We start from the raw sequence: 26,959 nt of genomic DNA on the forward strand, positions 1-26,959 counted from the left end.
AAAGGTACAAAAAACCTTCTTGTACATGTCTTTAGGATTTTTTTAGCAATAATTATTTTATGTTGAGTCCTAATGAGATTGAACAAAAGAAAATATCAGGGCTATTCAATCAAGAACATGAACAAGGGAGTGGGACTTGAAATAGATCAAAACGTTGGGCAAAAAGAAAAGATCTTTTGGGACTTTGGTCATCCAATAGGACAATATGGCCCATGGCACTCACTTCGAGGATGAAAAGTGGCTGAGAGGAGAAAAAACCACTCAAACCAAGAAAGATTGGATGACACTAGATCCAAAATAGGGCTACATGAGTCAACACTACCAAGAAATTGGTTTGAAGGCTTAGATGGAGGAAGATCGGCCAAGAGAGCACGTGTCAAGCATAATAAGAGAGTTAGACCAACAGAATTTTTAAAATGGTTCAAAAATAACAATGGAATCGGGGATCCATATGGACGCTTAGTAAGCTTCATGCAAGTGCCGAGGGGAAAAAGGACTTGTAATTTCCATACTCAATTTGAGGGATTTGGAATGACTTTAGAGGGTAAGGCCTTGATTTGGTTTTGATCCATACCTTATGGATCAATTACATACTTACCAATATTGGATAAGAGATTTTTTGTTTCTTGTTCTAAAATGGGAATTAAGCATAGTATTGTAACACAAATCTATAGCTTTAAACAAAAAACAAGGAGATTCTATTAGAGATTGCATGAGTAGAATGAGACAATACATTGATAGATGCCTAGAGTTGGAAATTATAGTTGAAAAGGCATGTCTCACTATTCCTTGAAGGTCTACTCAACAAGAGTTTCATGCTATGCTTTATAGCAAGAAACAAACCACCTTGGAAGCATGTATCCTTGATGCAATAGACTTGGGGGATAACTAATACAAGACTTTCAACTAAGAGAGCACTGTCAGAGATAGACAAAGTGAGAGGGACTACATCTAATGTGCCAACACAAGTAGGAATAACTATGGTAGCTCCTCTAAATACCATAGAGAAAATGCTCAAAAGGATGAACAAAATGATGAGCAGCATGCAAAGAATGCCAGTGAGAGGGCGATGACAAGCTCCACAACAAGCGAAACCCATGGGACCAACAAGGCCACCTAAATGGTGTGCTATTGTTGGAAAATGGACAAATTGTAAGACTCATGAATGCTATTACCGACCAAAGTAGGATGGAAATATTGACAAACCATGAGACTCATGAATGCTATTACCTACCAAAGTACGATGGAAATATTGAGTGCCAATGAGATTGTAGGGAAAACCTATGTATAGGTATCCACCTAACATGGAGAAAATACAGAAGCCATTTGTGCCTATGGGAGACCACAACCTATGCTAGACCAACAATAGCCACTACGTGGAAATAATGCAATACAAGTCAAGTATGTGCATCTTGAAGGGAAAGTGGAAGAGTAGGCCATAGTATCAATTACATCATACAATGAATCTATTTCATCTACCTTGGTAGCCGAGGAAGATTGGTATATTCAACCACAAACTACCATGGTAAAACCAATATATCAGGCCTACAAAAGTAGTACATATGTACCTCATTTCCAATCAAGGGGCTAGCCCACCCATGATAAAATGAATGTCTAAACCAACATGGACAAATGATTGCACAAAACCTAATAAAAATGTCAAGCCAATTGAGGCTTATTGCATGCAATGTGGCAGAAAAGGAAAACATTATCCTGAGGATTGTCCTAAGAATCAAAAAAGAAAAGAAAAATTGGTAATAGACATAGTAAATGTCTTTCCAATCAGATCCTTTGATAATGAAAATAGTGCTAGTGATTCAAATAGCAGTAAAAAAAATCCTCGCATGATTCCAAGAGAAGGAGACATCAGCGTTATGAGCTTAGGAAACAGAAACATAGAAGAGAAATTGAGGAGAAAGCTCAACGGTTATTCCAAGAAAGAACAAAGCCAGCTTTGATAGAGTTCAAGGAACCAATACCAAAATCAAGAGGTCCAATACTTGTGGGATAAAATCTATGAACCTATTAACACAGCCTTGGAAGCCCTCCAAACGAGATTAAAACCATGAAAGTCAAATGGAAAAATTATCCAACCCCTTGTATGAAAGCATCAAAACTAGAAGCCTATCAAAATTTAGTGAGAATAACACAGATGATGCTTGAACTGCAAAAACCAATTAAAATAATTGGAAATCTTGCAAAAGATGAAAAAAAACTGGGATCAATGGAGATCAAAGACACTCAAGAATAGAGAGATATTTTAAATGAAAAGGAAGAACCTAAAATCGTAGTACTTGATAGTGAAGAGGGCTAAAGGGAATCCCCTTAGTGGAGCAGATTGGTCAGAACACCTATGTAAACAACTCACAGAGGCTAACGATGGAAGTTTGACATTGGAATAATCTCCAATTGAAGAAATATGGCTAAATTATCCACCTATGGTATTGGATGGGAAATCTTTATATCGAGATTGGGGTCAGAGCGATAAAGCCTTTCTAGAGCCCAAACATTAAAAACTCTATCCTCTTACCTAGTAAAAAATGAAGAAAAATGTTCGATGTGTAAGACCACAAAAGTGAATTGAGAAAAACAAACCTTAGAAGTGAAAAACCTTCAGTCGATAATATCAACACCCATCTAGTGTGCAATTACATTGGGAAACTTGTTGAAGATCAGACCACATCTATGGAGAGTTTTGCAGATTGGCATTAGAAAAAATGGGAATCATTGGCGGAGTAAAAAAGGGAGAAAAGAAAAGAGTTGCAATAAGACGAATCTTGAGAAAAACTTGTCAACATTATACCTATCCAAACGATAATCATTGTGCCGCTCAACGATCAACAAGTTTTCTCTAACCATTCCTATGATGCTGCGGACAAATTAGAAGAGGAAACTTTTACAAACAGAAGAGTCCAACTCAGAAAGAGAATACACAAGAGAAAAATACTATTGTCAGGAGGAGAGACCAAATCTTTCATTTTTCCAACTAATGTTAAAGACAACAAGATACGTACAAAAAAAACAAGAGAGTAAATTACTTTTAGAAAACACAATTTTTGATGATGGTGGATGTTGGAGATTGTATTAAGAACAAGATCACTAATAGACTCCCCATCTTGGGAAAAGGGAGAAACTTGAGACAACAAACTGAAACAAAACACAAAGCTCCAAAAAAAAGGGAATCTACCATGATACAAACAAAAGAAAAGCTAAATATCAAGAATTGAACAAACCCTCAAAGAGGTTTGGACCAGTGAGATGGAGTCAAAAAGTGACAAAGGTTGGTAGGTCTATGAGTGTCCCATCACATTATAAGAATTATACCTTGCAGGAAATGAAAATCGTCATGGAACAACCCATGACATAGCCTAGGGAACCAGAAAAATCTTATGAAGGACTAGAGTATGCCAAGAAGATTGACCTAGCATAACCTGGGAAGGAACCAAAACCAAAACCAAAGCCTGGAAAGGAATTAAAACCTACATACATAGCCATTTACTTGTCTCTAAAAGAAGAATAAATTCTTATGAAAATATATGAGGGAAGAGAAAGGGATCTTTGTGCCAAGAAATATGTGAGAGAGGGGGGAGATAAATACAACCCAAATATGAGAGAGAAAATAATATAATGTAATGGAAAGCTTTATTATTCAAAGAACTACTATAAGATACGATCTAAGTATTTAAAGTACATAAACAAGTACTTTAAAATAATTTTTATTGTCTACAAAAGGTACTTTAGAGTACCTTGATAGGTAGTGCCAAAGGACCTATGATACACACTCTATGTACTTTTGAGAGACTCAATGGGTATGATATGCAAACCTAAGCTAGTGGCTACATTCCCAAGTACAATGAGCATTTTTTCTCAACTAAAAACACTCTACACAAGATTATCTAATGCCTAACATGTCTCTCAGCTCTATCACATCTTTATGTAGCTATAGCTCTCAAGTCTGAGCATAAGTCATGGATTCCTTTGGTAGGTAGATGTGCCATAATGTGGGGACATTTACTTTACACCTCATGAAGAGATCAGGGTCGCATCTCCTAGTAGGTAGCTCCCAACTTGGTATGTCTGCTCCTATGTGTAGTCAATGGCACTACAGGCAACCAACGTTTTTTGGCATCTTCACAAAAAATCCTCTGACCAAATTTTAGTCTATAATGAGTAGTGAAACTTCTCTTTCTATTTCTCCATGAGATCACTACTATAGGTGGCTAATATCACTCCTACAAATTTGCTAATGAAGCTCCTGAAATTGCTCCACCTTTTAGGTACTTTTTAGTTGTATTCTAGGTGATTGTTTTAGAGTCCTCCAATGTGTAGAGATAACGATGTAGGGGTGCATGACCATCCAAAATGATGTCAAAAAACCATGCTAAGGTACCATGCCATCATACTACCATGCCAACATGATTGGCCTTTGTTTCTACCTTATTGTTGAAGATGTGTGGACTTGAAACTTTAACACCTTCCCTCAAGTCAATAAGCATCTCTAATGAGAAAACTTGAAATCAAACAAGAATTAAAGAAACCAAATGTCTAATTCTAAAATTGAAGACGGTCTAAGCAAGGTTATTCATGAACCTTGCATGAGGAGCCTTCCCTTACTATTCAATTCCTTCCCTAAGGGAAGCTCCATCATGCCAAGTGTTGATATATACTTGAGAGTAGAGAGCTCTTTTCTTAGAGCTCATCTTTTCTTGAACCTTGACTTCTCCATGAGTCAATGCATTAAATCCATGTATATTCATTTGATCACGTGTATACCAAATTTCTTCTTGCCATTGTCTTCTACCACAATTATCCTTTTGTGTAGTAGATTTATAGTAGAGCTGAGAAGAGCAAAATCACATTGCTCAATTTGGAATCCATTCTCTCTTTGTGGATCTCCTTTCTTGATGGTATGCCTCCATCACCGTAGGATTCTTGCTTCCTTTGGACTTGAAATATTTATTCCTTCTTCCATGCTAACCTCTTGAAGCTTTCTTGACTCCATGTAGACTCTTTCCTTGCTTGCATATGAAATTTGTTAAACATATATCCATGCATCCTTGTGGTTTCTTCTCTTCCTTTATCTTTCTTCCAAGTACTTTGTAGTTGCAACAACACTTCTTTGTAATTGCTTCACTTCTTCCTTAAGTTGCCCATTGAGGAAGGCATACTGGAACTCCTTTGTCCATACTTTATGAGGTGAAAGACCTTCCCTCATCTATGGCTAAAAGTACTAAAGTAAATCCATTAATCTTAAAGAGATTTCTATACTTCTTCCCTCTGCCTATCACTTTGTAATGATTAATTTGATAAGGCTTTGTTTGCCTTCAAACTCCACATTGAAACCTTGCCAAGGATCTTCCTCATTCCTATGCCCCAATTGAATGGGTGTCTCATTTCCCTATAATGGTATTACAAGTACTATTTTTTATGTATATGGTTCCATTGTGAGTAGCATTTAAGCTAGAAAATTACTTCACATGTGAGGTCATGTGGCCCACTCTCAATCCACCATTGTTCTTCTTCACTATGAGATTTCCCCACTCAATCCACCATGGTTCTTCTAGACTATGAGATGTCATCTCTTCCAAAGATAGCTATGATATATCCTCTTAGAAGCAATGTGAGCTTCCATCTCCATCTTCTCCATCCATGTAGTTGGTTGATTTTTCCTTCCAATTAGCTTGATTGCTCTTGAGATCCTTAGCAAGATGCCCATACCTTGAGAATTTGAAGCATGTTATGGAATGGTATCTACCTCTACCTCTTCCTCTTGCTCTACCTCTAAATGAATGGTTTCGTCTACCATATACAAATGAGCTACCTCTAAATGAATGGCTTCCTCTACCATATACAAATGAGCTACTTCCATAAGATTATTGATCTTGGTTGTTGTTGGTTGATGTCTTTATCTTCCTCTTTGTGTGGTGGGATCTTCCTCTTCCTCTTGTTGTAAAGAGAGCCCTATCATTGGTATTTGGAGTGTTGCTCTTCCTCCATTGTATTGTCCTCATGGCTATTTGCCTTTGACCTTCATCTTTAAGAATTTGTTCCATCTCATCAAGTGATGGATTCTCCCTCAAGATAATTATCCCTTAAACCAAGCACTCATATCCATCTTTCAATTCATGAATGATGATTGGAGAGAGTTCATTGTCTAACATCTTGTCTCCTACAACTACTAGTTGTTGATGTAGATCCTTCACCCTCTTGATGAAGCTTGTAACATCTTCTCCTTTAATACTTTTGATATTTGCAAGTCAATATCTCAAAGCCACTTGCCTTGAGGTGCGCTTGGACTCATAAATGCTCTCCAATGTGTACCAAGCCTTCTCGAGAGTCTTGACATCTATTAGATGGTTGAGAATGCCTTCTTTGACACTCTTCATCATGTAGACAACAAACGTAGCCTTCTTGTCCTATTTATCCATCTCCTCTTGATTATAATCTTCTGATCTTGGTCTCTCCATAGAAACCACCTCCCAAAATTCTTGGAAGAAGAGTAGAGACTCCATCGTCACCTTCCAAGTTTCATAGTTGTTTCCAATGAGCTTTTCAGCTCCCTCCAAGTGTAGGTTGTATAGACTTGGTGCCTTCAACTTCTCACAAGTGATGTGATGAAGGGAGATTTTTACACTCACTCAAGCTTCCTCAAACTCTCTATACCTAGACACTACAACATGTTGTGATACCATTTCAAAAAAAATGCATGCTCTAAATTTTCATGAAAATATATGAGGAAGAGAGAGGGATCTTTGTGCCAACATATATGTGAGAGAGGGAGGAGATAAACACAACTCAAATATGAGAGACACAATAATATAATATAATGGAATGATTTATTATTTAGAGAACTATCATGAGATACAATCTTAGAATACACAAATAGGTAGTTTAAAGTAATTTTTGTTGTATGCAAAAGGTACTCTAGAGTACCTTGATAGGTACTATGAAATTATCTATTATATATAATACATGTACTTCTGCGAGACTCAATGGTTGATCCCCAAATCCAAGCTAGATATGCACTGTGAAAGTACCTATTATGCACAATACATATACTTTTGAGAGACTCAATGGTTGATCCCCAAACCCACAGTGTTTAGTACAATGAGTGTGTTTTCCAAGATAAAAATTATCTACACAAGACGATCCAATGCCTCACAATGTCTCTCAGGTCTCTCTCTGGGCTCTTTGCAATCCCTTTTATAGAACTAGTGAAAGTCTGAGCATAATTCATGGATTCCTTTGGTAGATAGATGCACCATCATGTGGGGAACGTTTCTCCTCTACACTTCATGAAGAGATCATGGCTATATCTCCTGGCAGGTAGCTCCCAATTTGGTATGTTGGATGTTGTGTACAGTCTACAACTCTGTAGGTAGCCAACTTAGAATCTTTACCAAAAATGGCATTGTATATTGTGTTGCAACAATTCTTGAGTATAAATGGTATCTAAAAAGGCTTAATTGAGAAAATTGGTGTTGTTTTTATGACTTGGAAGAAGGATTATGTATATATCAACATTTTGCTTGCCAAGAGAAGTATTTGAGGCCATTTCTACATATTTTTCTGTGAAAAATAGCTTTGTTTATTGTAGGTTGACTATTTTACATAGTTGTGCAAAGTGTTTATCTATTGTTTATGTTCAAGTAGCTACAAAAGAATCATTTTCAATTTTGATACCATTGAATTCTCTAAAAAAGGCAAACAGTAATGTTAGTCACATCATCAATCCATGGGATGCAGCCATTAATGGCTTCCAAAAAATTGAAACGAATAGTTGAAAACCTTAAAAGGGAGCTCTACCGAGTCAAATCCAAGGCAAGAGCTCATGGATTGCTAAATTCCAGCTGAGGTGTAAATCGTCAATCTATGCAAAAAAAATCTATGCAAATTGTCAATCTATGCAAAAAAATCAATTTGTGCACATGAGGATCATCACTAGTGACACTACAACTAGATTTCACCGACTATGTCTACCTTCCAAGAGTGATGGCTACTTACCAACTCACTTACTAGCAGTTTTACATTAACAATTGTCATAGTTCTCTCTTGTTGTTGTATTTCCTACTTGTGTTTTGTAGATGCTCTTATCATTTTTCAGTAGTGAAGAAGAAGAAGAAGAAGAAGCAACTTTCTGCCTCCATCACCATTTTTTTCTCTCTTGCGTGTGTGCATGTGTGCATGCAAGAGCTCAAGCTCTCTCCTTCTCTATCTCTTTGCACGGTATCAGAGTATGTTTGTGGCTAAGGAGATGTGAGTGGCAAGCAAGAGGTGTTGAAGAAGCGGTTGAGGGTAAGTACTACACTCACCCTTAGGATTTTCAGGGCGCATATATAACAAACTCTAATTGAGATATTTGTATGGGAGATCATGCAATTTGTCCTTTGGGCTGTTACTATGCGGCTAGATTTTAGTATGGGGCATGCTTTGAGTGCATTTGGCATACAAAGAACACAAAGATTTGGGACTCTATAAATCTCCTTTTTTGTTGTTACAAAAAGATCGGGCGATGTTGCAATGCTTACATCTACTCCATAATAGTATGAAGCATTGCATTAGATGCATGCACATGGTGGTCACATGTTGTGATAGATACATGCTATTTTTTGGTCGACTATAGGTTCTAAGTAGATTTTTTCTTGTCTACAAACATGTCTAACAATTATGGAATCAATGTTATTGTCAATGACAAGCTAGACAAGAGAAACTTCCATGCTTGGAAGTTTAGAATCACAAATCTCCTCATGAGTAAAGTTTGTTGGGATTAGATTGAAGGTGAACTAGAATGTGTACCATTTTTGTCTGAGGAGAATCCTACTCCTCAATCGTTGAAATCCTTCAAAGATTGGAACTAGCAAAGCAGGAAGTTCATGTACTGGTTGTTTATTCATGTGGAGATTATCATGATTGGGCACATACGAGATTCCAATACCCCCAAGAAGGAATAAAAGAATTTGATTTCACTTGATGATGTGACCAACAAGAAGGCATGGAAGCTATATTTGAAGGTAGAGCTCCACACTATGAGGAAGATGTGCCAACATACAAACAATTCAAGACCTCTATTCTTACGAAAGAAAACTTTCTAAGTTTCATAGATATCGTTTCCTTGATAATTCTAGAACACAAGAACATCGGATGGATTACTTATGTCCATGTGCTAGGTGAGTTGCATATAAAAGCTGAAAATTGTTTGTTTATTGGCTACTCTCTTGAGCAGGATGGGTATGTGTTACAACCCTGTCACACGCTAAGTGAGGGTGAGCAAGGATGTGGATTTTGATGAGTTAAAAAGCTAGTGTATTGATGTGAAAGGTGAGTTTGGGTTTGATATAACAGAGAAACTGGCTTTGGGGGGGGGGATGGGTCTGCAGTCCTAGTTTTGAGTGGACCACAAGGGTCACCAAGCCCAAGTCATGATAAGAATCCATGGAGTGGCAGGTTTTGTGAAAGAGTAAGTCCTACAAATTCATCACATATATCAAGGGAAAGAAAAGGTTGACAATTCCCAAGGTTGCCAAATTTGAGTGCTAGTCATGATGATGGTGATTTACATGGCTCTAAACAGTCTTGATGAGAAGTTTGGTATACCTCTATGAAGACTTTGGGTGCAAGAAGGATGCAGGCTAAAAATAGGGCACCTAGAAATCATCATGGACCATGAAATTCTAGGAGAATGAGGAATCCTATGTAGAGATTGACTTATGATAGTTATCTGGCTCGTCCATTTATGGGAAGGATTGACCATGATGTAGAGCTTACTTGTTTGAAAATGTTGTTGGATCAAGTGATGGTTGAGGAGATAGATTTGTTTGATTCTAATGAGACATTGGATTTGGTGGCGTTGCCAAAAGTAAAGAACATGATTGCTTGCAAATGGATTTACAAGGTGAACCTCGCTGAAAATGGCACAGCGAGCTCGTACAATCTAGATTGGTGGCAAAGGGCTATGTACATGCCTATGGCATGATTATGAGGAGACATTTAGCCAGGTGGATAAAATGGCTACCTTTTGTACCATTATTGTAGTGGCTACAACAAAAGGTTGAGTCCTATAGCAGATGGATGTGAAGAATCCGTTCTTGCATAGTGACTTACAAGAAGAGGTGTATATGAAGTAATATCAGGGATAAGAGGATGTGAGATATCCCAAGAATGTACATGAGAAATCTCTTGATGGGCTGAAGCAAGCACCTAGAGCTTGGCATGAGAGGATTGTAGCTACTTGATTACTCATGGTTTTTGTATGCCTAACATCTCCATTGTGTTCTCTCTTGGTTGTGTCCATGGTGCTTGCAAGACCTCAAGATTTTTCCTTCTCTATCTCTTTATAGTGAGAAGTCATTTTTACAAAACAAAACACCTCTTCAAAAATGATAAACCAAGATATTTTGATTCTATTGCGTTTCAAAAAAATTATAGAAATAAGTATCTTTACCCAGGCAAAAAGAGATGGCTTCTCTATAGCCTTTTCCCTTTACACGGGCTGAAAATTTCTTTTCTTAGAAATACCAAATTAATTTTAGTTGGGAAAAAGGATAATATTAGAACCAATATCTATTTAGCATCCAAATTATCTAGTGTGAGCATGTTCTTGAGCCTTGAGCCACTACCCGTCTAGTGACTGAGATCTAAATAGTGTTGGATTTGCCTAATAAAAGTGTGATTATGATTATTTTGAGTCAAGAAAGTGGATGGTATTAGAGCCAATATCTATTTAGAATCTAAATTATCGAGTGTGGGCATGTTATTGAGCCTTGAGCCACTACCCGTCTAGTGATTAAGATCTAAATAGTATTGGATTTGCACTAATAAAAGTGTGACTATCTACGCACACCATAAGCAGTTTTAGCGCTTAGGATGCATATTCTAATAGGCCCCATGCTTCTTAATTGGGCACTTGATTAGTCCTAGTTGTCGTTTCATTTACATTTTTCCACCTTAGTCACAACTGTGAGACCTTTTATGTGTATAGGAATTCCTTCTCTAGAGCCTTAATATGAGCTGATCCACACATAAAAGATTCATCGTAAAGTAGTTGATTCAAAAAGTAGTCAAAACTATCAGCATTGAGCTTATGGCCTTTTAAATCCAAGATCGTCGTTAAGGGTTGTCCTTGAACAGGGAGTAAAGTGGTTCTCCAAGGATGAATAGATTTCAAAATTGTAAATGGGGAGCTCCAATGGTTGTGTGTCCCCAATAGGTGTGATATGGAAAAACAACAGCAGCAAAGTAAATAAAGGCACTCCTAAAGGCCACTAAGAAGAAAAAAGAAACATGTTGTCGCTGAAACATACACACACTACTTTTGGATCCTATAGCAGGAAAAATCAATCATTTTCTTTTGGATCACACACCAACAGCAACTCAATGAATTCAATACATGGATGGAGCCCCTCAGATATCTTATCCCATTTTCTAGATGAAATATTTTTGGTGAAACATCATATCTCAACTCGTCTCAAGAGGTGTTTCTTCCTACACATATGAGAACATAGTAGTTATCAATGCCAATTTGGCTTGGTTTTTCTTGTCATTTTCCAATGATGTAAAAAAACACTAAATGTTAGGTTTGGGTTCTACAATGGTTGTTGGCTAGGTGGGTATGATATGGAGTAATTAGTGGCCTTTAGAAGTGAGTGATTTATGCTTTGGAAGGTGTATCTAGTAGGTGGTTGTGATTGAGCCTAAGTGGCATGCTTATGTGGGATTGAGTGCTTACTAGGATGTTGATAGGATGCATAGGTGTCAAGGAATGTTCCCACTCTTAGAATGTTTACATGGCTATGTCTAGTAGAACCTTGTAGACACCTAAAACCCATCCAAGACCTACTCTTAGTCCATAACCATGCGAAATCCCATCCAAAAATATTTTGAGATTCATAGCTCCCTCTAAAGCATCAACACATTCTAGTTGTGTGTGTACCAATCCTCCTCTTGAACCAAGAGCTGAAAGTGGCATCTTATCAAAGTTAACTCCAAGGAAATTTTGAGTAGAGAAAACACCAACCTACCCTTGAGAAAATGTCAAACCATTGTGTTATCTGTTCACTAAAAGTCTATGGTTCAAGGAATTATTAAGGTCCCCTTTATGTTTTTGTGCAAGTAAAGAATGTCATTTGCAAAACTCTATTAGAGATGGTGTTGTGCGAGCTAATGATCGTGGAGACTATTATAAGGGCCTAAATGGCACAAAGTATGTCGAGGCACCCTATGTTATAGATAAGGATGTCTAGGAAACTACTCAAATAAGATCCAACCCAACAACATCTAATGAGCCCTACTCTCACAAGAACACATCAAGGAGTTTGATTGGGTCGAAAGGCCAATGCAAAGGTCAACTACTCCCTTCAAAGAGCTCCAAGTGGCCCATCTATTTATTCAACACAACTATCTTGAAGACACTCTACTTCATCAACATCCAGCTACAAATCGAAGGCCAATGCAAAGGTTAACTACTCCCTTCAAAGAGCTCCAAGTGGCCCATCTATTTATTCAACACAACTATCTTGAAGACAAACCTCTGTTTCATCAACATCCAGCTACAAGTTGAAGATGAATCAAAAGATAAAGTTGATGGAGGAAAGAAGAATTTCATGTTGTGTTTAAATCTCACACACACGCATAAATTTGGCTTCGCTTTCACTGTAGAAAGCTTTCTGAGCAAAACCTTTGATCATTTGAACAAAAAACTAGCATGGCTCGAGGAAAACTACAAGAAGACTTAGGAATGATGCTTACACAATCTCGTCAATGCTTTCTTCACGTAGGTGCAAGTAGCACAATTGCACACGACATGAAACCACTAAAGAGTGCAATTGTCTTCTTCCAACTATAATTTGCACAATTGCACATCACATGAAACCAAAGAGTCAAAGAGAGAAACAAGAAGTATGGTGAGCTATTACAAATGATTCACCCTCACACATCAACCAACAAAGCAAGAACATCCGTCAGCCCACAGGTGAGATAAATAAACATTTTTGACACAAATTTTGACTAATATCAAAGACGTGGCAAGAAAAACAAGCCCATTGGGAGCCCATTGCACATCACATGAAACCAAAGAATCAAAGAGAGGAACAAGAAGTATGATGAGCTGTTACAAATGATTTACCCTCACTCACACCAAGTAACAAAGCAAGAACATGAGATAAACATTTTTTACACAAATTTTGACTAATATCAAAGAGAGTTTTACCAAACACCGAGCAAGTTTTTTTGAGCAAACAAAAAATTGAGCATATTCCACCAAAATAATAGCCATTGTCCAAATTTGTACCTTTTTTTGTGGGCACCAGTTGCCCTAGTAGAAATTGCTCATTTATTTTTCTTCCAAAAACAATTCAAATTTCGGAACGATACATCAGGATGTTGAAGTTGATCTGATGTGCCTCTCCAAGCATGTGGAGCCTATCTATTATTTTTGTGGCCTTATCGACTCTCTCTCTCTCTCTCTCTCTCTCTCTCTCTCTCTCTCTCTCTCTCTCTTTCGCATGTGCCTCCTGGAAAGGGGAATGTGTTGACAAGGGTGTGCACTACTATGGTGGCAAAGTACAACTCTGGCTAGTACCCTTCTCTTTGCGAACAAGTATGTGAAGCTGAGGCATAGCTGGATGCTAGTATCCTAGAGATTTCCTTAGAAAGGACTCATCATTAATAGAGATTTTTAGTAGGGCAAAATAGGAGATATGCATGCATGATTTTATATAAATTTCAAGACATAGAATCTAATGAGGATGATGACATTTTTTTGGGAAAATCCAAAATATGTGTCTAATTTTTTGAAAATTCCCAAAGTACCCCTCAAATTTCAAAAATTCCTAATATACCCTTGTATCATTTGAGATGGGTTAGCCTTGATATTTGCATATACTTATATTTATGACAATGAAGAGTTATTTTTAAGTTTTCTAAACGAAACTATTTATTAATGCGGTCACAAGTAGAGACATCCTTGTCTAAAAAGATGAGCAATTTCATCTTAAGAGACCACAATACCTTATCAAATCCTAGTTAAATCATCTTCTATTGAGAAAGAACCAATTTTCCTATGAAAAGTTGCAAAAAAACTTCTTCTTTTTTTTTTTGAGATGTTTACTAGGTTTAAAAATGTCATGGGTGGTCATGATAAGAAAACATTGTTGGACAAAAATGTTGTTTGCAGCCCATATAAGTTTCCAAGCAAGGTGTACATTGGGAAATTTGGAGAAATTGTAGGGTATTTTGGGAATTTTTGGTGGTGTATATCGGGAAGTTTCTAAATTAGAGGGGTATTTTGGGAATAACCACAAATTAGAGGGGCATTTTGGTAACTGGAGATTGGAGGCGTGAACCCTCTCTCTCTCTCTCTCTCTCCCCCCTCGAAGCGGGAAGCGTACTCTCTCACACAGCTCTGGCAGATATGTAGGGGCCAAGAAACCTCTCTCAGCTTCTCCCCCCCCCCCCCCCCCCTCTCTCTCTCTCTCTTGTTTTGGTTTGAATGTTCGACCTCCGAAGACCTTTGCATGCAGGAATACTTGTACAACAGCATACAAAGACGTCAGAAGCTAAGCTCTTCTGAAAGAAATTTGAAGGGAATAACCCCTCCATAACAAGCCTCTCATTATTTCGCACTTGATGCGGCTGACAAAACTCCCTCAATGCGCTTGATCAAATCTGGTGCCCCCTCCAATCTGTCAATTGGCTGGCCATTCTGGAATTGTTGGAAGAGCTTGTACATCATATCTGCTGGCAATAGTCGGATATTTCTCTGAATCGATCTTCACAATACGAAGCTTGTCTTTCAAAGCACGGCCAAGGTCATCTAAAATAGGAACCATAAATATTCAAGGTCCACACCAGGTAGCAAATCATCAAAAGTGGAGTATGTCTTTTTAGCAGACTGGATCCAAGAAGAACGAGACGCCCAGACGAGGGAAAGAAATCAGGAAGACTTGTTGCAAAGCTACTTTTGCAAATAGAAGAAAGGGGTCGAGCACCAGCATCTTCCACCTGCAAGCAAGCCTTAACGGCAACCTTCCTTGAAAATGGCACCACGCGAGAGGGCGGCAGGCAAAGCTCACCACACAAGTGCGAGGAGGAGCATAGGCTTGGGGAAGCTGCACGGACACGAAGCCCTCTCTGCTGAAAAATGAAGGGCAATGTGTGTAACGCTTCCATGGTGGTGAGCTCGCCAATTCTCTCTCTCTCTCTCTCTCTGTGTGCGTTGGGCTAATACACAGCGGAGATGCCAGTGAAGGCGTGCTGCAGGCAGGGAAGATGACGACAAAGCCGTTTTTTTTATAAAAATGATCTCTACCCGGATTGCTGTTGTAACCAGTTCGCGCCGGCGCGGAATGGTTGCAACAACAAACCAAGGAGGCCCTGTTCGGGAAAAATCATTTTTCTAAACATACAAAATTCCTTTCCTTGAATTTGCCTTGAGGAAATTGTAGAAAATTAGGTTATTTTTTTAGGGCTTTTCACTAGTTTTCTTTCTTTTGGGGTGGAATTTCTCCTTTTCCCCTTGCCCACGACCAGCATTTTTGTAATTGAAAACGGCACGAGATTAAGTTGAGACACATTTTTCTCGAACATTGCAAGGAAGCATAGGGTCATGCGGATACGGTTGTTTCGTTTAAAAAAAGGACAAGTAGACCAGGGAGCTGTTGTAGCAAACAGTATCATATGGGGATAGAGCGACGCAGGCAGATCTAGGACAGATAGATATGTTAATAGCCTCTCAATCAATTTAACTGGCTTGTATAAGCACCTGCTAAATTCTTGGAAATGAACTCCATTTTACTTAGATTTTTCACTTATGTGGCTTTAAGAGGTTTTCTAGTAAAAAAATAATTCACTAGCTATTTAAATGTCTAAACAAAAAACCCTCTTAGGGAAATCCGCACAACACATAGTATGAGTTGATAAATAAATGTCAAGACATAAATCAAGGGTTGAAGTTGTATTTCCTGCATGGCCATCTCTAAAGACTAATTTAATAAAATGCGTATAATTTTACTGAATTGATTCGATGGTAGACCTATTCGTTTTGAATTATAGACTCGCACTTCTTTCAAAATTCCCTCAATACGTATGTAATGAACCTATCACACTTCAATGTTGCTTACATAAAAACTCTCATGTCTTGGACAGATCCTAACAAGATGCTCAAAGAGTTTCATGAAGTTTATATGTCATATGTCAAAGTTATGCTTAAAATACTAGAATCTAAGCATGAGCCACTTTAAGGGCACCAACCACTTTTGTGGCCCATTACAATACTAGTGATAATTAATTACATTGATTAACTGTTAGTCAAGTATGGTAAAAAGTAGTAGAAAACTCATACCTCAATACTCTGATTGAGATGGTCATGAGGCAGTTGGGTTGCTTGAGCTCATCATGCATTGGACACATCACTTCATCATTGCCAGTGCATTCGATGTAGTTGCAGTGGGTGCATCCACAGCTTGATGGCAAGGGGAAAGGGAGGGCAACTCAAGGATCAAAGTTGAGAGAAGAGAGAGTGAGAGTGCGCTTGTTTCCACTTGCTTTAGGAACTTGTTTTTTCTAGCTTACAAAAGTGGAGTGCAGTCGTTTCAAGCTTTAGGAGGCTCTCATATAGCATTCTAGGCTTACGAGGTTGTGTGCTGACTTTTTTGTAGAATCTAGGTGCCAAATTTTTTATGGGCTATGTTTTGAGAGAAGGTATGCCACATGAATTAAATTATGTACGTTTTCAAGTATGAAGTGATTGCGTGTCTGGAGTATTCAATTTTCATAATGGTTCTAAAATCTCTTGTTTTATCGATTAAGTGTTAGGTTCGTGGTAGTGAAAGTAATGGGCATGGCATAATTTCTTTCTTTCAACATTGTTGCTCTTGTATCAATCTGCTTGGATTTATTTTCGCTCGATTTTTTTTGCTCGATGATTAGAAACCCCCTATCAGAGGCATGGCAAGGAAAACAAGCCCATTGGGAGTCCAATGTTAATAGCTCATATAGCGCTACGTCGTGACATCAACTCAATCCACATTTTTGGAGTTCCATGACCTGGGTCAAAACATGAAGTTGCCAACAGTGAGGTTATCAAGCGTATCACTTTCTCATTCAAACGAAGGTCTAAGCTTTCTCATAAATTTAATTAAAAAAAGAAGAGTATTATTTTCTAAGAGAATTTACAATATTGCTGATGTAGAAAAGACACAAGGCTTCAAGAATTTCCAATAGCCAAGTGAAACTCTGTGAGAGGACAAATTCCCTTTCACCACTCAATGTTAAAATTGGAAGGTTAACTCGATATGGAACATGCCTTGAAAAAAAAAATGAGAAACCAAGAGACAACTTGTTGCTATTTTTTACATAGATTGATATATTCCCACCCTCATCTTCAAGAGGTCGACATCCTATCATCGACGACCTACTTTTTTTCGCTTCAAAAAAACTCTCTTCTCCATCACATCAAAGAAATTTGGCGCAAAGATTGAAATGGCAAAGAAACCGAATGAGTGTGTGCTTTCATAGCAGACATTGCATGTCATTGTGACGCCCCATGTTATTTATGAACGAATACAAAAAATGCATGGATAAATCTCTCTCTCTCTCTCTCTCTCTCTCTCTCTCTCTCTCTCTCTCTCGCACGCGCGCGCGTGGTGTGTGTATTAATAAAAAGAGGAAAATGGTATAACCTTTCTATCACCCAAGTGTGGTAGATTGGTTATGACATCTCCTCTTGAATAAGAGGTCTTGATTTCAACTCTCGTCGGATAGATCTTTGAGGTCTTTTGGAATAGTTTCCTACGACGTCAAAATCCTCTTCTTCTTGGGAGTGTGTGTGTGTGTGTGTGTGTGTGTGTGTGTGTGTGTGAATAAAAAGAGAAAAATGGTATAACCTTTCTACCACCCAAGTGTGGTAGATTGGTTATGCCATTTCACTCTTGAATAACAGGTCTTGAATTCAACTCGTTGGATAGATCTTTGAGGTCTCTTGGGATAGTTTCCTACGACGTTAAAATCCTCTTCTTCTAAGGTGTGTATGTGTGGGTGTGTGAGTATGTTAATAAAAGGAGGAAAATGGTGTAACCTTTCTATCACCCAAGTGTGGTAGATTGGTTATGCCACTCCCCTCTTGAATAAAAAGATCTTAAGTTCAACTCTCGTCAAATAGATCTTTCAGGTCTCTTGGGATAGTTTCCTACCACGTTAAAATCTTCTTCTTCTTCTTCTTCTTCTTGTTCTCTCCCTCTCTTTCTCTCTCTCTCTCTCTCTCTCTCTCTCTCTCTCTCTCATGAGATCATTGTCTTTATACCTTGTTCAAAATTTTAAAATCAAACTCTGTTTTGGATGTGTGTGTGTGTGTGTGTGTGTAGAGTTGTTTTAACTTATATAATAAGGCATAATTGAACTTCTACATTCAAAAGACAGTTGACTTCAGAGAAAAGGCAAAAATTAGTACAAAAATAACTTAGTTTTAGAATTATTTTTGTACATAACACATGAGAATGAAGCCTCATTTTAGTATACAAGATAGTGATCCAATCTAGAATTACTTCCCAAGTGGTAAGAGCAGGTGTATTATCTTGATTGACAATAGCTTTAAGCCAAAAAAATTTCCAAGAAAGGATAGAGTCCTAACCAGCATTCATCCAAACAAGACAACAGATTCGTTAACCCTTGGATGTGTATTACAGGTGTCAATGGACTATATCAGTTATTATCCATGTCCAACTTATAACCCTTTTTAACTTAAAACCACTGTCAAAACATGTTCATGTTTTTTTAGTCATTTTTTGGAAAAAAAAATCAGTAATTGTATGTTCTCTTTATATCCCAATGTTTCAAAAAGACCCCATAAGTTAGTTTGTTTTGAGAGAATTGTTATGCCAATTTATTTTTAGACCCAAATTTCCAAGCATCATGAAGCATAAAGTAACCTAATTATCAACTTGAGATATGTACCAATTCTAGAACATCCTTTGCTAATTTTGTCAAGCTACACTAGCTTAACTAATTACCATGAATCCATAAAGTGTTTCTTAATACCAACTATAGATACCTTCAAAAAACCTTTTAGCTTTTGTTAAGCCTTCTTAACAATCACATATTCATTCTCGACTGTCAACCTACCAGAGTTTTTATCCCACTAAAAGAGCCCAAATTAAGAGGATTAGTAAGGAGAAAAACCCATATATGTCACCAGTATTGTCAACTTCATGCGATATAACTTACTATGCGGGATCCTTTGTAAGTGTAGCCCAAGGAGAAAAAACCCATATATGTTACCAGTACTGTCAACTTTATGCGATATAACTTACTACGCGGGGTTCTTTGTAAGTGTAGCAGACCCAAACGTGGCCTGAGGGAGAAAAACCCCTTTACACTACGTAGTAGTGTACAGAAATTTCCATGTATCTGTTACAGAGTCTCAACAGCCCCAACTTCGGGCCAGAAAAACAACAGTATCCAAGTAGAAGATCTCCCATTTTTCATTGTCCGAGTACTACCACATTGAAGCACCACTATACTGGTTGTGCATTGGTTACCATATCATCTAAAATGAGTTACAGGTGTTGTTCAAGCTGAAAAAAAACAAACACCAACCTTTTGCTCAAAATAAACCAAACCCCTTCGCACTACCCAGTAGTATGCAGAACTTACCATGTATCTGATACAGAGTCTTTACTAGCCCCGACTCTAGGCCAAAAAAATGACAGTTTCAAGTATAAGGTCCCTGATGTTTTACTACCCAAGTACTGTACACATTAAAGCACCAGTATATTGATATTGCATTGGTTACCATACCATCTAAAAAGAGTTATTGGTGTTTGTTTAAGCAGAAAAAACCAACTTTTTGCTCAAAAGGAACCAAGCCCTTTCTCACTGCGCAGTAATATTGAAGATATTTCCATATATCTGATAAAGTGACAAATAGCTTTGATGCTAGCAGCCTCTCATATAAGATGCCCCATTTCCTTTTCCAAAAATTGCCACCTCAAGCACCATTTATATCGTTTAAACAAATACCTTTATCAAAAAAACAATTTACAGGCGCTTATACAAAGGCAGAAACTAATTCCCCTTCACTGGTCAAGAAACCAAACAGTACACAATATGATCATCAATGTATTTCAAGCCATCTTTTAATTACCTAGTTATGTAATCGCAAAAAAAAAAAAAAGATACCGTTAGTAGGTAATTGCTTGTTTTAGCAAAAAACATTAACGTATCTCATCAAGGTATCAAGGCGAGTACCAACCTGAGATGGTAGCTCAACAACTTCCATATCTGCTTAGTAAAAAAACACCCTCACACCTCTTCTTGAAAAAAACACACAGAGGAGAATAAACCCATAGACTAAGTGAGGGGCCAGAGCACCCTCACCTTATATAGTGCCTTCGGGCAAGTTTAAGGTGAAGACACCCACGATCATGTACTCAGTAGCTATTGCTTCCCAATCCACGGAATAGAGGCAATGCGCACAGTATATGGTTTTCCCCGTTCCTTGTAGATGCAACCACCTTCTCTGTATGTCGACAACATGGCGGATACCCATAAATTTGACATTAGCAAAGATGCATATCGGCAATTTTCATAGCCGTCACTCACCATCAGGCCCATTGCGAATGATGCTAGGGTGTTCAGCCCGATGAACGACCTCCACACGGGTCATAGAGAGCTCCCAGTCTCTGTGATGTGAAATCAATGAAGAGTTTCCATAAAATAAGTCATGATGGCTAGCTCCTCCCACTAGCCCCAATGTTGCACTTTGCTCCTGCCATGGCATTGTTTGTAATTGTGCCGCAACTTGCCCATCACTATGCATGTTGCCTTCCACATGATGGAGGAAGGGGTGGCAAGCATAGGGTTGCCGACATTCACCGAAGAGAGAGAGAGAGAGAGAGAGAGAGAGAGAGAGGAGATGAGATGAGATGAAATGAAATGTTATAGAGAGAGAGAGAGAGAGAGAGAGAGAGAGAGAGAGAGAGAGGAGATGAGATGAAATGAAATGTTATATCGTATGCAAAAGGCCAAAACAACCTATGAGACTAGAAGGTTACTTCTAGAATTGACTACAGAGGGGAAGATCCACAAAGAGAGAGAGAGAGAGAGAGAGAGAGAGAGAGAGAGAGAGAGAGAGAAATGAAATGTTATATTAACTTCTTCAAAAGGGAAAAATGGCCTGTAAGACTAGACCCTATGGCTTCACTTAGGGTTTTTGAATCCATACACAATTCCATACCATATGGATGCACACAAGGGGCAAGAGGTTTATTATCGTAGGAGCAATCTCAAGGGACCTTAAAGATCTGTTCGATTCAATGGAGATCAAGCATCTCAAAAGATGTGCTCAATGAGTCTTGACCTCACTGCGTGACTCTAGAGGAAGCTGTGACATACACATTCAGACACACCCACACATAGGAAGAGTAGACGTTAACATATGAGACAGAGAAATGAAATGATATGATATATTAACATCTTCAAAAGGCCAAAATGACCTATGACTCATGAGACCAATCCGTTACAAACTGGTGAATTTGAGCATGGGTAAACAAGTATCAACAGGTCAATGGTGATAGTGTCGATCATGTGTGTGTCATGGAGAGATGTATAAACACACATATATGTGTCGATGGTAAGAGTGAGCGAGACCACCAATTCCCAGATTCTCCGTTATTATGTATCGTGTGCTATCCAATTTTGAATACGTCGATACTCTCTTGCGGCCCACCCTCCAACCGAGTCCTACGATTGACCCCCCCCCCCTCTCTCTCTCTCTCTCTCTCTCTCTCTCTCTCACACACACACACACACACACACACATATTCACATACACACAACTTGACACAAGTAGGTCGAGCTATCTGGTATCTCGCCTCCGTAACCACCTCCACATCTAGTGGCTAAAGCCATTTGTGGCTTTGCCTCAATAATCTCAACAGACGCATTTACTGTTGCGAAGAGCTACTCCAAGATCATATGCATTGCAATGTAGTTAAGTGAGACAAACAGAGCCAACAGGAGTGAGGTTTAAAGATTCTAAAAGTCACTATCTCAAAACATCCCCCAAGGGATGGGTTCCCATGTTGTGTTGAGGAGGAAGGTTAACCTCCCATTCTTTATTTAATTCCTTTTCCAAAAAGTACTACCATAATGGGAAAAATACATGCTTTTTTTTGTTTCTAAACTATTGTATAGGTATGTGTGAGTGTGTGTGTGTGTGTGTGTGTGTGTGTGTGTGTGTGTGGTCACAAAGAAAACCCTCTTTCCTATTATAGCTATCTGGTTCTCCTCAGCCTAGCAGCTTTTAAAAACAAAGGAAAAGGATATAATAGAGACAAAAAAGACCTCCATTGCTTGGGGGGGGGGGGGTGTGTGTGTGTGTGTGTGTGTGAGAGAGAGAGAGAGAGAGAGTCCATTAAAAAAAACACTCCATAGGTGTCAAATCCAGGCATGCATCAGGAATCCTAGCCTATAACTGTAGATTTCCATCCAAGTTCATCCAAAAACTTTTTTTCTCCACTTCAGTCTAAAGATTTATTTGCAAATGACATGAGATAATAAAAACCCATCTACAATTTCTGAAATACCTTATGCTATAGAATTTAACATGGAAAGCAACGTTTATGGCACACGCATATCAATGCAATACACCTCTTCAACTGCCACCCTTTTCAAGAGCAACCCACAAAGAGCTCTCAAATTTTAGTTCATTATCATTGATGACCCGGATCTATTTCTGCCCAGATTCACCCAATCGATAAGAAAACATCATACCCAAACAAATAATTTTCAAACGTCTAACAAATTAACATCTTTGGAAAGAACAAAAGTGGCAAAACACAAAATGAGAAAAATCAATACAAAGGGCATCACAATTCTTTTGAAAAAACCACCAGTTGAAAATTTTGCGAGGAATGTACGGAATAAAATAATAAAGGCCAAAGAAAAAAAGGCAAAGGGTCATGTTGGCATTCTAAAACAGATAAAAGCAAAGTAATTCTTTATGGGCTCTTATATAAATGGAGCCTTTTACAAACTAAAAACCAAAGAACATTTGAACGATCTACAGGCAAAAGTGGGTTTAGGAAGACCACGAATTACAAAGTATTTCAAAAGTATGCCTCTCTCTCTTCTTCATTATGGCTTGTTTTAGCAAGCCAAAATAAGTTGGAGCACCGCACTCCACAACAGCTTCTGTACACGACTTGAGAAAACGCTCGCAAAACATTCAAAAAAGTTTGAACCTGGTTACCTGACCCATAACCAACTGTTAAAACAATATGATAAAGCATAATACAACAAGAAGCCAAACATGACAACTATTTTATTTGAATTTCTCTCTCACTCTACAATATATACAAAAGAGTCGATGCTTACCTACAACCTCGCACTGCTTGCATGTAACAATCCGTTTCGGACTTGCTCAGTAATATCATTCACATGGCCAGGTCCATGAGGTAGAAAAAGCGTAGTATTTTTGGAAGAGCTTCCAATGTCTTTCATGGTGTCAAAGTACTGGGTAAGCATCACCATATCCATAATTTCTTTGGCGCTCGCCCCACTAACACCATTGGAAAAGGTAATGACACTCTCTCTCAGTCCATCTGTAATAGCTTGCCGTTGGCGAGCAACTCCGACACCAGCTAGATACTTGGACTCCGCTTCTCCTTCTGCATGTTTCACCTGAAGAATTTTCTCTGCCTCTCCCTTAAACTCAGATGCAACCCTCATCCTTTGTGCTGAAAAATATAAGTATCAGCTTAGAAACCAGCTCTTATCAAAGGCATAAGACGACACAAACTAAATGCCCATACCAGCATTGATTTCATTCATTGCTCTTCGAACTGCAGGATCAGGAATTATATCAACGATTAATGTATGCTCAATGCTATATCCATAGGCACCCATTACCTGAAAAATAATGATATTAAAGACATGAACAAAAACTGACTACACGACACTAGTTCCTACAGGATTCTTAAAAACTCAGAGAGTTTATAAGGATAGGATGAAAAGAATGAAAATGAAAACAGCTCGTAGACACCTTTTATAGCTAGTGTAATAATTTCTGACCTTCGAATTCTTTCCCTCTTTCATCTCCATCTAAGGTTCTTTCACCCTTCTATTCAAACTTGTTCAATTTGAATTGATTTTTTCATTTTAAATTTATTGCAGGGCCCTACTTTTAACTTGTATTCCCCAGAATATCCATAGGTTCCTCCACTTCCTTGCCTTGCTAGAGGAGTAAAACTCTAAGGTCCCGCGCGTTTTGAACTCCGCAGCCCACATGAAGGGCTTAAATACACTACTCTAGAGTCTAGCCAACTTGCACCCGAGCTGTTTGTGCTTGCAGGACATACTTCAACTTTTTTTTTTTAATCTTATTTTCACAAGGCTGGCGAACCCCCAGGCTGCACGGTAAAGCATGCCTGTAAAATTTACCCCAAAAAAACTATGCTGTGCTCATGCGCAGCTCCCTGGTGCCACCACCTTCCCGCTTCCTGCTGCGGACCCCACGTTCTGTCCTGGCCAACGTCAGCTGCTTTCCCTGCCTCTGCCTTACCTTTTCCTTTCATCCCCCTTCCCCTACTCACTACTCCCTTGCCCTGCGCATGCATGGCAAAGCAACATCTGCTGCCTTTTCTGTTGTTTTTTGTTGGCGTTCCTCGTCAGTATCGGAAAAGATTCTATTTAATTTGAAATTTTTTCAATAGTAGGCACATGCCTACTTGAACATACATTTCTATACATGAGAACATAAATACATACAAGAGAAAAAGCGAGAGAGTTGAGAGTCTAACACAAACCTTCTCAAGCTCTTCGGAGACAGCCCTTGCCACCTCACCCTTTTGTTCAAATAAGTCATCCAAGCTCAACTTTGGTACACACGCTCTGACAACTGCACATGACCACACTAGATCAACAAACATATCTGAAATTTGCATCTAGGGCATTCTTGAAAAGGTTAGTAGCCTCACCATCGAAGACATATGCTTGAATCTGTTCTCTTGGATTTTGAAGCTCATAGAAAGCGTCATCTGCATTCTCGCGTAAAATGCGGTACTGGATAGAACAAAGCAGTTGAACAAAAACATTGTCCTGCCGAGGCAGTGAATGGATGAGCGTCAATAAATATGTACTCTGATTTGATAAATGCATTACGTTACACATTGCATATAACTCATGTTTCTTCATCATTCAAAACACGGGACTCTCCACATCAAAGGAAGGATGCATGGTCCTTCTCTATGCGTCTGTCAAAGGCGCTCTCTTGAAAGAATGATCATTTCAAAGTTGTCATCGTATGGTCGTAAGGTAAAGTACGGTACAGTTTTGGAAACTAATCAAAACCATTTGAAAATTACCTCATGACTAAGGACTGCATCTTTTCTAAGGTTAAATGGCCTAAAGCCTCATGAGAGATGGCCTAGGTAGTGGGCACTAAGAGCCAAGACTCTAAGTACATTATGCAATAATTTTACAAAAAGGGCAGCTTGTATTTCCGTCTGTATGGCCATAAGACCACACGATATGGGCAGTTGATCCCCTGCAGAGAATTCCATGGGTCACTTTTATAAGCAAAACCTTGAAAAATATAAAAATCCACATGACTGTCAAATTCTACGAGCTTGGGCCAATTAGGAGTCAATAACAAACCTTGGTTGGCTAAAACCGCACTAGGGCTCAGATCTCATCATGGCACGTCTTTTGACATTCGTGCATCATTTCGAGAAGCTATAGCAAATATGCATATGTACATTCTACAATCGACCTTTATCAGTCTGCCATAGTAAATTATCATTCTTCATCTTGGATTGTGCAAGCAACCTTTCTCATTATAACATAGTACAATACAGCTAGCGCCATCCACAGAAATTATAAATGGCATCTGAATGTGAGCCCTATCATAAAAACACATAAGGAGCAGACCGATTAAAAGTTGTTGGCCATTTAAAGAACATTGGAAACATTGTTAATTGGGTAATTGACGATGGGAACGAAACATTTGATGGCATGAAGATATAGTGTCGATCAACAATTTGATTTTCATCTCCAATAAAGAAGACTCATTATTTTTTCCTTAATAAAAATGTCTGATGGTAAGACCAATGACCTTGGTTTGCAAACAAGAGGACTCATCAATTTGTCTACTACAATGGTGCACTTGCTCACATATATGATGAAAATCATGAAAGAAGCATTGCTTTATACTTCTGCTTGCTACTGGGAACAAAATTCCATCTGTGAAGGGTTAGGCTTCAAGATCATATAAGCATACAAGCGCATCACCGAGACATGTGTGTGTGTCTGTTACCTTGGTTTTGGTCTCCGCCCGGACGTCGATGTACTGGATGCGGGTGGAGAGGGTACCTGCGAGGCAGCGGCCGCAGAAAGGATTGACGAAGTGCAGGCCCGGCTGCGCCGAGTAGAGGAAGCGCCCCCATTCCTCCACCACGCCCACGCTTGCCTGATCGATGCAAAAACAACAGCAAGCCTGCCCCATCACTCTCTAAATCTTCTTCTATTGTTACCTTGCTAATGACTCTTCTATTATGTTGGGTTAGGCCTCTCTCTCTCTCTCTCTCTCTCTCTCTCTCTCAACTCTCTTCTTATCATGTGTGTGTGTGCGCGCTAATAATAAGAAGAAAATGGTATAACCTTTTTATCACCCAAGTGTCGTTATGCCATTTCCCTCTTAACTAACAGGTCTTGAGTTCAACTCTCCTTGTCGGCTAGATCTTTAAGGTCTCTTGGGATAGTTGGTTCTTTTTTGGATCAAGGCACGGCAAGGGCGAGTATGATGGTGTAGGAGCTGTTGTGAAAATAACTTGACCCATGAGTAGCTGTGAAAATAACTTGACCCATGAGTAGCTAAAACTGCATGGAGCTTTTCCTTCAACGTTAAAACTCTCTTCTTCTTCTTCTTCTCTCTCTCTCCTCACTCTTCTAGTATGTTGGGTTATGCCTC

At 38.7% G+C, this 26,959-nt stretch overlaps 1 protein-coding gene and 1 pseudogene across 2 annotated transcripts; both read right to left on the minus strand.

Annotated features, from left to right (window-relative positions):
- Positions 1–14,608: 14,608 nt before the first annotated feature.
- On the minus strand, positions 14,609–15,275 carry LOC147417449 (thioredoxin Y, chloroplastic-like; annotated as a pseudogene).
- Positions 15,276–23,054: 7,779 nt separating this feature from the next.
- On the minus strand, positions 23,055–26,582 carry LOC147417450 (SPFH/Band 7/PHB domain-containing membrane-associated protein family). 2 transcript variants are annotated; one of them, XM_086506723.1, is made up of 6 exons: positions 26,306–26,581; positions 24,969–25,089; positions 24,798–24,889; positions 23,805–23,901; positions 23,368–23,729; positions 23,055–23,242 (listed from the first exon to the last, which is right to left on the minus strand). In XM_086506723.1, the coding sequence occupies exons 1-5, from the start codon at positions 26,492–26,494 to the stop codon at positions 23,368–23,370; spliced, it is 861 nt and encodes a 286-aa protein (XP_086362849.1). In that variant the 5' UTR covers positions 26,495–26,581; the 3' UTR covers positions 23,055–23,242. The 2 variants fall into 2 exon arrangements, with proteins under 2 accessions (XP_086362849.1, XP_086362850.1); XM_086506724.1 differs by lacking the exon at positions 23,055–23,242 and having other exon boundaries at positions 23,287–23,729; positions 26,306–26,582.
- Positions 26,583–26,959: the final 377 nt, after the last annotated feature.

This window comes from Adiantum capillus-veneris, chromosome 30 (assembly GCF_014529385.1).
Source record: "Adiantum capillus-veneris isolate H3 chromosome 30, ASM1452938v2, whole genome shotgun sequence".
Taxonomy (NCBI): Eukaryota; Viridiplantae; Streptophyta; class Polypodiopsida; order Polypodiales; family Pteridaceae; genus Adiantum; species Adiantum capillus-veneris.